This window comes from Sturnus vulgaris, chromosome Z, assembly GCF_052056855.1.
Source record: "Sturnus vulgaris isolate bStuVul1 chromosome Z, bStuVul1.hap1, whole genome shotgun sequence".
NCBI classification, from domain to species: domain Eukaryota; kingdom Metazoa; phylum Chordata; class Aves; order Passeriformes; family Sturnidae; genus Sturnus; species Sturnus vulgaris.
In genome coordinates this window covers 19947741-19960953 of record NC_142283.1, presented here as the reverse complement: position 1 = coordinate 19960953, position 13213 = coordinate 19947741, and the positions used below count along the sequence as shown (strand labels likewise).

General features: G+C 42.6%; 1 protein-coding gene across 5 annotated transcripts in view; it reads left to right on the top strand.

The window, feature by feature from the left end:
- SEMA6A (semaphorin 6A) overlaps window positions 1–8311 on the top strand; it is a 118846-nt gene extending 110535 nt beyond the window's left edge. For all 5 annotated transcript variants that reach the window (XM_014874362.2, XM_088157108.1, XM_088157106.1 and 2 more), the window contains one exon: window positions 4209–8311. In XM_014874362.2, coding sequence (XP_014729848.2) covers window positions 4209–5398 — 1190 coding nt within the window. In that variant the 3' untranslated portion in view covers window positions 5399–8311. The remainder of the gene's footprint in view (window positions 1–4208) is intronic.
- The last annotated feature ends 4902 nt before the right edge of the window (window positions 8312–13213 follow it).

Genomic DNA, 13213 nt, shown 5'->3' with positions numbered 1-13213 from the left:
GAGTACAATTTTAATATAGATAGTTCTGTCAAAACTCTCCCTTTCAAAAGAATAGTTTGTTGTTATCCAAAGTGATAGGTCTCAGTGCAGTAGAGAAAATAGTAAGGGGTATGGATTCAGACCACATAAAATGAAATAAGCAATGTCTTTTCACTTTTGCAAATGATATATTACAAACAGGAAAGTGCTAGACATAACATTTTAAAGTATTTAATATAGAACAAAATTTTTATTATTAAATAAGATATATATAATATGGGGATACTTATATCAGACATATTTTATTGGTTCTGTGCATCCAGCAGAGTCAGTTTTCCAGTACATGATGTCTTAAAAGTATGTCAGATAATAAATAGCTGTAAGATTTTTGAATAACAGGTATTTCCTCAAACTGGGAGTCCGAATACTTAACTTGTCTTTCAAAAATGAATACCCTACATTTTTCTGATAATTTTCTCCATTCATTTTAATTCCTTGAACAGTGAGTGCAAATGAAGGGTGCTGGACTTGCCATGTGGAGTGCGTTGTTCTTTAAGAATTGCATGATAACTAAAAGCACACAGAAGGCAGTCCATTAGGTGACATGAACAGTTTGCCTCAAACTTGACATGGTTGGGATCACTTCCTTACTCATCCCACACTGTGCAGGCAGTTACTGCTGATGTTAAGGTTTGACATGTTGATGGACAACAACTGCAATTATTAGCCTATATCATGTTAAATTCCAGATCACCCCCACCCACCCTGTGGTCATGGCAGTAGGATGCTGAGCATTTCTCCTGCTTTTTTGCTACTTAGTTTTATCTATTCCATGCGGGGTCAAAATGCAGGGTCAAATCTGGCCCATTTTGTTTTATTTACATTTAAGTTAGTGGGATTGTTTGCATGACTAATGACACATGGAAGCAATCCCTGATAAAAAATAAACTATATCATTAAACTGACTTTGTTTTCAGAGAAAATCTGCCTGCTTAGAGCAAAGCCACTTAAATATCCTTTAGTGTAGGAAACATAATAAACATCAGGAAGGTCTGAGTTCAAAAGGAAATAGCTGGAATCAGGATGTTTTAAGACAATCATAAATTTCTGCATATAAAACACCTGCAGTGTGAACAACATCATTTGAGCTGCCTCTTTAATGAACACAAAGGGACATGGAGGCTGGATTGTGTAGTAATTTTGTAATGTGAGTGCAAATTTTTTTGGTATCTACTGGTAACCTAAAGCTGAAGATTTTACATTGTGTTTTTTATACAGTGATGCTGGTTTGTGCTTAATGCTATCACTCACAGAGTAGGACTTGGCCTGAATCAGAAGGCTGAGAGTGCAGAGCTTGAAGTTTCCCTCAGCCAGTAGGAAGTTTTAGGCATGGACATGAGTTTTAAGGTATTCTCCTTGCATCCTATCACCAGATATCTGAGAGAGGTAACAGCACTTTCCCCTCCACTCCCAACCATGAGGAAGTGTTAGATAGCAATGAGGTCTCCTCTGAACAAACCAAGTATCTTAAGCCACTCCTGATCACTGTAGTCTTTTCACCATTTTTGTTGTACTCCTCTAGATGCATTCCAGTAAGTTCATATGGTTGGCCCTTTTTTGCACCAGGGCACATGTTTGAGTCATATTGAGCTTACCATCAACCAAAAATGCCATTTCCCTTCCCACAGGGCTGCCTCCAGCGTCTTGCTCCCAGTCTATACATAAAAGAATATTAGAATGATAGCATCACAGAACAATTCAGGTTGGAAAAGACCACTGAGACTACCAAGTTCAACCTTTAACCTAGCACCACTGTGATTTCTTCTAAACCATATCCCCAGGTGGCACACTAACATGCTTTTTGAATACTTTCAGGGATAATAATTTTACCACTTCCATAGGCAGCTTGTTTCAATGACAGACCATCCTTTCAGTGAAGAATATTAAGTTAGTAAGATATGACTTTCCTGTCATGAACCCATGCTGGCTTTGACTGTAGGAGCTTACACCGTCAGGTAGGCACTGAGCAGGGATTTTGAGTTTTTTCCATGCAAAACACTTGGATAAGTGCTCAAAGTGACATGCCTGAGAAGTTTGTGCACAGAAATCCATAAAATTAGACTTTTTAAGCTGAAGCTTTCCTTAACTTCATGACCATTCTTCTCATCCATTTAAGACTCTGTATCTGATTCTCTGGTTAATCACTGCAAACAATTTTACAAGTGTAAATAAACTTGGCCACAAAATGCTGCAGTCTAGCATGTAGATATCACAGGAGACCAACACCTTTGCAGTGAAATATAGTTCATGCTGACTGTGCTGTAACGACTGGACTGTGCTTCTACATACAGCAATTTTGTAAATGGATTTAAATTACAGAACTAAGTTTTACTGCTACTTGTTAAGTGCTGTTGACAAAGAGTAGAAAAATCTGCCTCTGAAGAAACTTCTGGGCTTTAAAAGAGGGTTCTCTTAGAAACACTTAATTTGGAGATTGTTTCTAATTATATTATATATTATTATATTATTATTATATATTATTATATTATATTATATTATATATTGTTTTCTGATTTTTACTTGCCTGCCCTTACGTTTCACTATTATGACATTGACATGAATGCCAGATCTTATTTTCTTAAGCAATCATCTGCTCTTGCTATCTCTTCTCCCTGTGAAATCATAATCCTTTGTATTGTCACAACACAATAATTTCCGTGGCACCCAGCTGTGATGTCACATGTAGGTGCTTACGATTTCAAGAGCTGTTTTGCTTTTAAATATAAAGTTCATCTCTTGTCCACCTAAATGCTGCAATCAGCTTGGGACAAAAAAATGGGAACAATGCTATATCTAGCCAGAATACTTGTCAAAGGCTTCTGTGAGATAGTGGCAACTTAGTAATATTTTTTTAACATAGGTTGTTGAAGAGCATTTTGGTTCTAATTCTGGACTGTAATTACCTTCTGTGCCAAAAACCATGAAAATACCTTATTTCAGAAGTTGATTAACAACATGAAAGTTTTGTATCTTCATAAAGTCTCAGGAGAGCCTCAGAGTTGTATTTTCTGCCTTGCTATCTCTCCTGTAATAAGGACAACTAATACATTTCCTTTAAGCTTGTGGAGCTTTTAATCCCATGGCACTTAGGCTCTCTCTGGAAAAAGAGGTGGGAGAGATGTTCCTACAGTTCCTTGTCAGACTGTGGCTGGTCTTTGTAAACAGTAAGAACAAAATCAGAAATGGAAAAAAAAAAACAAACAAATTACAGACTTTTTGTTTGTGTTTCATTAGTGCTGCTGGCTTGGTGCCCATATCAGGAAAAAAAAACAAACAAAACTTTCTTTGGAAATTCAGGGTATTCATTAATGCTGCATAGGGACTTGAGACGGAGCATGTGCACTCTGCCTAAAGTGCCTCCCCAGACAGCAGGTGCTTGGATGGCCAAGTAGGATTTGACAGGGACCTCTGACCACAGGAAGAGATACTAGGTCAGGTCTTTTAGAACAGAAAGCATAGGCTTCAGCACAGAGGTCAACCTATTCATGAGTTCAGAAAAGAGAGAGCTTTTAAAATTAAAATAGCAAGGACAGTCATCCAGCAGGCTCAATAAATTTCAACACTGTGCTCCATCATAGTTACTCAAGCATCCTTCTGAAGCTCAGGCATGTGACACTGACTTATAAACACATGACAAAGATAACAGAACGAGGAGCAGAGAAAGAAGCTTTAATGTGGGATAGCTTCTCTGGTATTCACTGAGATTCTGTCTCCTCTCCTTTGAAAGGCTTTTGAATGTGAATGGCTTACCATCATAAAAAAAATATATGGTATAAGCCTAGGAGAGATCAGAAAGAGGAAGATGAGGAATGAGCAGTATGTCAGAGGAGGAGAGCTAATAGATCTGGTGAAGTCAGTTTGAATTGCCCAGGGCCAGGATTTCAAAACAATTGTACTTGTCCTGCAAGTAAATTCTCTTCCCCTTCCTGAACTTTGTAGTCTTCAGCTCCAGATCTGAAAGCTGAAGGCTGCACACGGATGATGTAGCTGGCAGGTAGAGTATGTCTCCAAATTTGAGCAAGCTGATAAACAAAATCACCCTGCAAAACACAAAGCAACTTCCCAGGGGCATGCCTTTGAATAAAATAGTTAATTAAAGTAGCCTCCCCCACCAGCCCGCTCCTCCTTTGTCCTTGGTTTGTTTAACCTGTCTGTGCTGTCTATTGCAGGAGTGATTCGCGAGAGTTACCTGAAAGGTCATGATCAGCTGGTGCCAGTCACCCTGTTGGCCATTGCCGTTATTCTTGCTTTTGTCATGGGGGCCGTCTTTTCGGGAATCATAGTGTACTGCATCTGCGACCACCGCCGCAGAGACCTGGCTGCTGTGCAGAGGAAGGAGAAGGAGCTCACCCACTCCCGCCGCGGCTCCATGAGCAGCGTTTCCAAGCTCAGTGGCCTCTTTGGGGATGCTCAGTCCAAGGAGCCGAAGCCTGAAGCTATTCTCACGCCTCTGATGCACAATGGCAAGCTGGCTACCCCAGGCAGCACTGCCAAGATGCTAATCAAAGCTGACCAGCACCATCTGGACCTGGCTGCCCTGCCAACCCCTGAGTCCACCCCAACCCTGCAACAGAAGAGAAAGCCCAGCCGAGGCAGTAGGGAATGGGAGAGAAACCAGAACCTCATCAATGCCTGCACAAAAGATATCCCCTCCATGGCCTCACCAGTGATCCCAACTGACCTGCCGCTCAGGGCTTCTCCCAGCCACATCCCCAGTGTTGTGGTCCTGCCCATAGCCCAGCAAGGCTATCAGCATGAATATGTTGACCAGCCAAAAATGAGCGACGGGGCTCAGATGTCTGTGGAGGACCAGAATGCCACCCTTGAGTACAAAACTATCAAGGACCACCTCAGTAGCAAGAGCCCCAGCCACGGAGTTAACCTGGTGGAAAATCTCGACGGCATGCCGCCAAAAGTGCCGCAGAGGGAGGCGTCCCTGGGGCCCACGGGCGCCTCGCTGTCACAAGGCGGGCTGAGCAAGCGGCTGGAGATGCACTCCTCTGCTTACAACGTGGACTACAAGAGAAGCTACCCCACAAACTCACTCACGAGAAGTCACCAGGCATCAACCCTCAAAAGAAACAACACCAACTCCTCCAACTCGTCCCACCTGTCCCGCAACCAGAGCTTCGGCCGGGGTGACAACCCTCCGCCGGCCCCGCAGCGAGTGGACTCCATACAGGTCCACGCTGCTCAGGCACAGGCTGTGACTGTATCCCGGCAGCCGAGTCTCACTGCCTACAACTCGCTCACCAGGTCAGGCTTGAAACGCACGCCCTCCATAAAGCCAGATGTACCTCCCAAACCTTCCTTCGCTCCGCTTTCCACGTCCATGAAGCCCAACGATGCATGTACATAATCGGAGGGGCAGGGGGAGCAGAAGAGGATGGCAATTAAGCAGAAGTTGCCCTTGAAAGCCAGTGTTCTGCAGCTGTTATCACTCGCTCCTCTGAGAAGATGGTTGTTGCAAGCTGAAGATGTGTTGGATTTCTGCTCTCTGGGAAAAGTGGAATATTTTTTTAAACCCGAGCCATATGACCCATGGTTGAAGGTTTGCAATTGCAGGATTCACCCCCACAACCTGCCAGTTCTTTGCTCAAAAGACTAACCCTCCATCAAAAACATTGAGCCAAAAGCACACAGGTGGAAATGACTGTGATATTTCACCCCCTGCCCCTAACTGCACAGTGCATTCCTGAACTGGGAAAGAGTGCTCTGAAAAGCAAAACAAATGTAAAAAACACACAAATATTAAAAAAAAAAGAAAAAAAAATCTTAAAAAAGAGGAAGAAAAAAAAATCAATTGACAAAGCTAACTCTGACTTAACAATGGCAGAAGTTTACCACTAGCAGGTACTGTGAAATCATGCCCTTCAGTGTTACAGCCATTTGGTCATAGCAGTTAAATGCCGGCTTGGGCAGACTATGTCATAGATTTCTGCTACTCTTCTCTTTTAATGAATAACATGTGACTGTTAACACGAGTAACTCCTCTTATTTATTGTTCAACTTTTGTTTTTCATAAGGAACTGACCTTCATTATCATCCCGTGAGCAGCTTTTCAGAGAAGTACCTTGAAAATTATACCTATTTAACGTGAAACCCATTAACTGGAGTAATTAGAACTCTTTTATTTTTCCAAGAAATTCACTGAGTTAGATAAGTTGGAGCTGGATTTCTGAACTTTGTGCCTGGACTGCCTGGTTAGCTGAAAAAAAAAGGGGATATCTATTTAAGTCTCTCAGCTAATTAGCTGGCTGGGCCTCTGACCTAAGACAGCAACAAATACCACAAGTTCATAACTTCTAAAGCAGCTGCAAGAGAAACTTAAAAGCTGCACATCTGTGCACCATTGCTATCAACATGGCTTTGTCAGTAGCTAATACTTTCTGTGAAGGCACCAGCTTGTGATGTGCCATCTCATTTCACCTTGCATGTGAGACGGCAAACAAAATCCTCAAACAGTGTGAACTAGCTAATATGCCGGCTGTTACCATGCATAAATTATGGTCTTATCACACGGGTTTTTCGTGGGAATATATCTGTGAATAGCCTGTTTTCTTCCACATGTAAATTTGTGCCTTACACCCTCAGTTGTGTATATTTGTGAGCTGTAGTATGTAAAAACCTTTTTCTTTTTCCCCTTTGAGTAATGCAAATATTTATTGATCCTTCCTCCTCCAAGCCCCTTCAAAAACTGGAGTAAAGACATTTGAAAGAAGACTGTGGTGGTTATTTTCATAACCCCGCATCCCTAAAGAAATTAGGCTAGCACCATACCCTCCAAATTTGACTTTCTAGCTGTGCCAAGTCCTCTCTCAAAACCACCCGCAGGTGGTGATGCTCCCAAGGCACCATGCTGGGGGTTCTGCCTTCCCCCACCTCCCGCTCTCCCTTTACAGCATGTCAACGTGGAGATCGTTCTCAGTGGCAGCAGGAAAATGACTAACACCCTTGTCCATGGAGCTGGTACATCCCCTGGCTGGGGACAGCACTGGTGAGAGGGGCCAAGCCCTGCAGAAAGCCCGGCCGCACATCCTGCAGCATGCAGGGCACATGGAGCTAGGACAGGCAGGCAGGCTCCTGCTGTAGCTACCTGCTGCTCCAGAAGGATGCTGCATATACTTCTTTGGGGAAAAACGTGGGTTTTGTTTTTTTTTCCTTTGTTTCTTTTGTGTGACTGTGCATGTAGCTAGCGTGGGAGTGTGCGCGCGCAGGTGTGTGCGTGTGTGTGCGCGCGCAGGTGTGTAAGTTCCTTTCCAGTCTTTCAGTTTATGCAAAAACGTAGCTGTGTTTTTAATCTGTTACAATAACTGTGTCAACATACTGTAGAAAAATGATGGGGATCGCTTCTAAGCTTTTTATATATATATATATATATATCTACTGAACAGTATGTTTGAGTAAGGTGGTTGTTTCTGTTTCAATTTGTTTTTTAAAATTTTATACTTCCATTTGTTTTTCAGGGTTTTGGTTTTGTTTCCGATTTGAATGATTGAAAAGACAGATTTTAAGTCCACTAGCTTATAGATGGTATATATAAGGTCTGGATGGTCTACACCAAAGTGTGTAACAAGGGTGTTTGCATGTTCTTTCATTTCATCACGGCTTCTTTTATGAAACAACTTTGTTCACCCCTAGTGAACTATGCAGACTGGAGTAGATAGATCTGTATCCAAAGCAATGTTGTTGTTTTAATAAAAACAAACTGAAAACCCTTTGAAAACAGTAGGTAGCGAGGTTAATTTTTTTTTAAAAGAACGAACTCAACACCTTTTTACCAAGCTCCAACCCCTGAAGCAGGGTTCCCTTGATATTATCCCTCAAAACGTTCTCCCAAAACATAGAGATGGATAATCATGGCAACAGCTTGTGCAGCAATCTGCCTTCACAACATACACCGCAGTTACTGGGTTGACCTTGAAATGTTCATTTTGTATTCGGTGGGTCTTCTGTTTTCATCCTTTCCCAGCCCCAGCTCCCTTCCACCCTCTGTTTCGAGGGGTTCATGAACCTATGTGTGCCTTTGCTTTCCACCCTTGCTATACACTGGTAGATGCAACAAATTCAGGCTCCCATTTGTTGTAAAGTTGTAAAGTATTGTGTTGTCACCAGTTTCCCTTCATTTCCACATCCCCCTAACATACGATTCACAACTTAATGTCGGTTGTAAAAGAAAAAAAAAGGCAGGAAAGGAAAAGAAAAAGGAGGAGAGATGGGAAATAAAAGCTCTTGATTACATATGGTAATAAAACCAGACTGTTCTACCTTGTTTCTTGTTTCCTGGTTCTCTTGTTTCTAGACGATTTATCCTTTTCCTTTAAAAATACAAATAAATGCAATGCTGATTATTTAGATTAGGTTACAGTGAGGAAGAAATGTGTTAGCTTTTGCCTCTTATTGAAGATGGACTTTAGTGTAAGGTGCTGGTAATTAATTAAAAATTAAATCATACATTTGCTCTCCCTCTATTCATACTTTGCTTTTATAAGCTTGTTCATCATCAAATATTTATGACAGAATTAATAGTTTAGAAGAGCAAGGCTGGGATTTAAGAATATGAGGTCCACCAAAATAGATCATCATACAGATGTGACTTTATCTCCAGATTTTACATATTAATTACAGAATGCCCTGTATTTTCTTTCAGCAGGCATAAATCTGTTGTGCTTCACAGGCCTGATTTAGAGGATGTTGTCTGACACTTATTCTGCAAGAAAATAGTAGTGAACAGATAATAACAAAAGAGTGTGAAAGTAATGACTTCCCAGTCCTGAGAGTCATTAAAATAAATATACCTGAGTTTTACACCTTGATTTTGTGTAAATGGGATCACTTATGCACAGCCATTAACTATGGTACAAATAAACACTGGTAATGTCCATTACTAGGCTTAGTGAACTTGTTTTGTGAGAGGACTAGGCACTGAAATGTGACCCCATAAATAAAAGGGATCTCATCCAGTAATTTACCCTTGCACAGATCATGTTTGGGCTTTTCTGCCCTGTCAATAAACTCTGTTCAGCACCTATTGGCTTCGTGGTATGTGGCATGTATGTGACACACAAATGCAGAGCACTGCACATCAATTTTCAGTGCCTTGCCCACATACTTGCCTGGTTTTCTCTCAGTGCGGGGTCCCTTCAGGCTGGGCCCACTGGCATGCAGATACGTGGTGTGCACACAGGGAGGGTGTCTGCTAGGCTGGGACATGCCCCAGGCAATGCTGAGGGACTCCCCAGCCTGGGGACTGAGGGCACTGCACAGTCACACTGTGCTCCACTCTGCTGCATTTGACCTGCACGCTCCCAGAGCTGCAGCAAATGGGAAAGCAAAAGCCCTTCAGGTGCTTAGGGACCTGTGTTGTTTTCAGTCCTGCAGCCAGTCCTCTGTGAAATTCCTTTGTCTATAGTTGTTTGAAATGCTCTGTATAAGCAGCACCTACAGAGCTATTCAAAGATTCATATGCCTCTATTTTAAAATAAGTACAAATATTCCTCCACAAGCAATGACAATCCTGGAGAGAAGGGCCTAATAATGCCCAGAAGTGGTGCTAGATGTCTCATTTTGCACAGCTCCTTCATCTCTTGCCAGTGAAAATCCATTAACATAGGCATGAAGGAGGAAGGGCAAGAAAGTGCCCTGATGCATGAGCTATCTGGGATCTGTGACTGTTCATGCATCCAAAACCTGCTGCCAAAGGGAAGGTTTGTACTTAGCCCCTTAAAGCACTATTCCCTTGCAACACTTCCCCAAAGGTGCACTTCAGGATGGCATGTAGAGATCCTGTGGCAGAGCCCTGCCTTACCTTCTGCTGGGCAGGAAGGATCAGGACAGGAGCAGAAGGAAGCACATTGCCCCTGTGGGGTCTTGGCCAGCCTAGCAGAGGGCAGGCACCCACAGCACTCCCTGCCAAGGAATGGTGTCTCCCCTGAGAGCACACAGCTCCCCAGCCGGGAGAGGCAGTGACACCGTGGTGGCTTTTGACAGGGGAGGAGACCACTGAGCTACTCACTGTCTATTTCAATCATGGGATCTGTCCCCTACAGGGGCTGCTGGTGCCACACTGCAGAAGCTCCCTGGGGCTGAGCATGACAAACAAGAAAGCCAAGAGGAAGCAAGGACGCTTTGAGCACTTCACTCAAGTTTGTGTCATCTTATTCATCATATTAATGGCACTCACGTTGACCTCATTTAGCGTGTCATCGAGGATGCATGGAAGTTCCCTTCCAGTCAGCATTAATTTGCATACATATTTTTACACAAAATGGAACCCAGCTGAATGACTCAAAACAATAGGTCCCTGAAAATAAATCCTGGTCCCCTGCCCAGTTCTTCCCCTCTCCCTCCAAGACATACATTTCAAACTGCACAAGAATGTTGTTTCAAAGATAGCTGCAAGTCCTGTCCTACTGTAGCTTCTACATCAGGGAATATTTTGCACCTGAAAGCTCCCCTTGTGAAAAAAGATGAGGCAATCTGGTCAAGTACGTGCAGTTCAGTGCACTTTGCTGCCAGCAGGATGGCCATACACACGGCTGGTTTGCATGGAAAGGATTGCCAGAATAAAGTGCCATAACAGTAATGCACCAGCACCAACAGCAACACATGGTCCAGATGATGGCCAGACTAATTTCAGGGATGCAATTCAGATAATTCTGCCACAGAATTAGCGGGATGTTCTCTTGCTGGATTAGGCACGGATTTTTGCTCCCTAAAGCTTGTTTATTAAGCTTGTTTATAAAGCCTGTTTAAAGCAATGTGGAGGACCTCAAGTGGTAGTCTTATCCACCCCACTGTACTGAGGCAGGATCAAGCAAATCTAACGCATTCTTGATGACTGATTGTCTTACCCTTTCCTTGTAAATGTATTTTACTCTGAGCAGTGGAAGTCACCCAAGGGATCAACACCAAGCATTTCAGAGTGTCTAAAGAAAATAATAAGCTAAGAAAGTGAGTTGGACTGGCTTAGTTAAGGCCAGTTTTCTATTTATCCAATTAAAGTTAATTTCCCAGAAGTATGACACCTGCTCCAATGAACAAGTGTTAAAGAGACACATTGTGTGTGTAATATTCATATGCTTCCTGCTGATGCATGTGTCTGCTAATGAGTCTCTAAGTAGCCTTTTTATTACTTTTTCCCTTTTAAAAAGTGGAGATACTTTTCAGAATAAGTACTAAGTCCATCTTCACATGCCTTGTGCAGAACAATGATGTGTTAGACATCTTTGTATGAATAGAAACAGGTAAATAGTCATATGTCCCCTGACTGTAATTTAAACAGTGTAAGTCAGTAGGGAAAGGCTATAATTGGAGTCAGAGTAAGTGAGGTGAAAATTGCTAGGTGGCAGTACCATCTGCATCTTCTTTTAATTAGCCAAGTTTATTGTCAGAATATAAAACTTTCTGCTATTCAACTGCCTGGCTTATTTCAGCCATCAGTCCAAAGTGATTGCCACATGTCTGGGTAAGCACAATTACTGATCAGCAAAGGAGAATTATCCTCCCCACTGATCTGGCTAACAGTAACCGTGTCCAGGAGTAGGGACAAAAATATGACTAACCAAGATCATTGTCACATCTGCTTAGTGTTTCATGACAAACTCTATTAAGGCTAACAGAACCACTGTTAATTCAATTAGATCAGTGTTTTCCTTTACTGGCCATGATGCATTTGGAAGACTAGCAACTGTGTGCAGAGCGTGGCAGGCAGTCCACTGCAAGGAATAATAGCATCATAAATAATATATTAAGACGAAGACAAATCTAGCATGCTGCAGTCAGAGCACATCAGCCTTACAGATGAATCCTGCAATATCACAAAGAGGTGGGGGAGGAAAAAAAGCAGCTATGACAGGAAATTATTGCAACTATAAATGACAGGGACTACAGGAGGGAACAAAACTCATTAGGTCAGCTCTTTAAGCAAAGTGCTGGGGAAGCACAGGACAGCCTGCTGGCAGCCATGGAGGTCCTGTGAGCCCTCACATTTATCCTCCTTAAAATGAAATAGCAGATGTCGAGTGCTGGATTTAAAGGAAGATGATAAATAACAGAAGATAACTGGCAAAGACCTCGGTAGAAACCTGCCTCTCTCTGGCCTGCAAGCCCTGCCCTAGCACTCAGGGATGGCTGCATCCTGCAGGGCAAGCGGCTGCCCATCCTACAGCACCAGCCCAGACACTGCCCTGCTTTGGGGAAACACCTTGCCCAGCCTGCAGCAGGGACAGGCTCAGGGAGCTCGGGAGGGCAGGGGACTCCTTCGTCCAGACCCTGCTGGGGCTGGGCTAGCAGGTGGCTCACATCAGCCCATGGGCACGGACACACAGCCGCCCTCACCAGCAAGCAGGAGCCAGGGCTGTGCAAACCCTCTACGCTGGGCAAAGGAAAAAGAAACCAAAAAAGGTGCTGATAAGAGCTTCCTAAAGCAATTTCTGCCTTTTTCAGGGGTTTTCTTCATGTGTTTTTGTGTTTTGTTCTTTTTTTTTCAATATCTATACAGCCTTGCTGCTAGAGAAAGACACCCCATGTCAGAAAAAAAAAAAAAAAGAAAAAGAAAAAGACAACTAGAATATTTTGTTTCTCTGACTTCTGGAAATTTTTACATAATCTTATCAATTCCCAACAAATACAATCTAAAGCATTCAGACCACTGATAGAAATATTGCCTCTGATGGTGCAGCAAATTGCAGACTGAGCTTTTATTAAATGCTGAATAAATTTTCTGTGAAGCAACCTTTTACGAGATATGGTAGTTCAGACAATTTTACAAAGAGCAGGAGACAAAGAGTTCCTTTTACACTAAAATGGTTTCCTAGGAAACACTGCAAAATGTAACATGATATCTCTTTGTGGAAGTTCAAGGACTTATGTGCGCTAGTGTGTGTTTCTCCTGACCCTCTTTTTTTTTTTCCTCCTTTTCTTGCTGTGGTGTGTGGTATTGCTGGCCAATTTTACCTTTTGATGGTAGCACAAGAACAGAATAGGCCTGTACCACAGCAACCCACAATCTGAAGGACATTTTCCTCTTTGATAATCAAATCTCTTCTCTAAACAGAAAAGAAAAATGTTGATAGAAACCAAGTCTTTTCATCTGTAGCACTGTGGTTTCACAATAAGGAAAAAACAAAGACTGAAAATGCCCAGAGCCAGATTTCTGGTTTCACACAGTCCT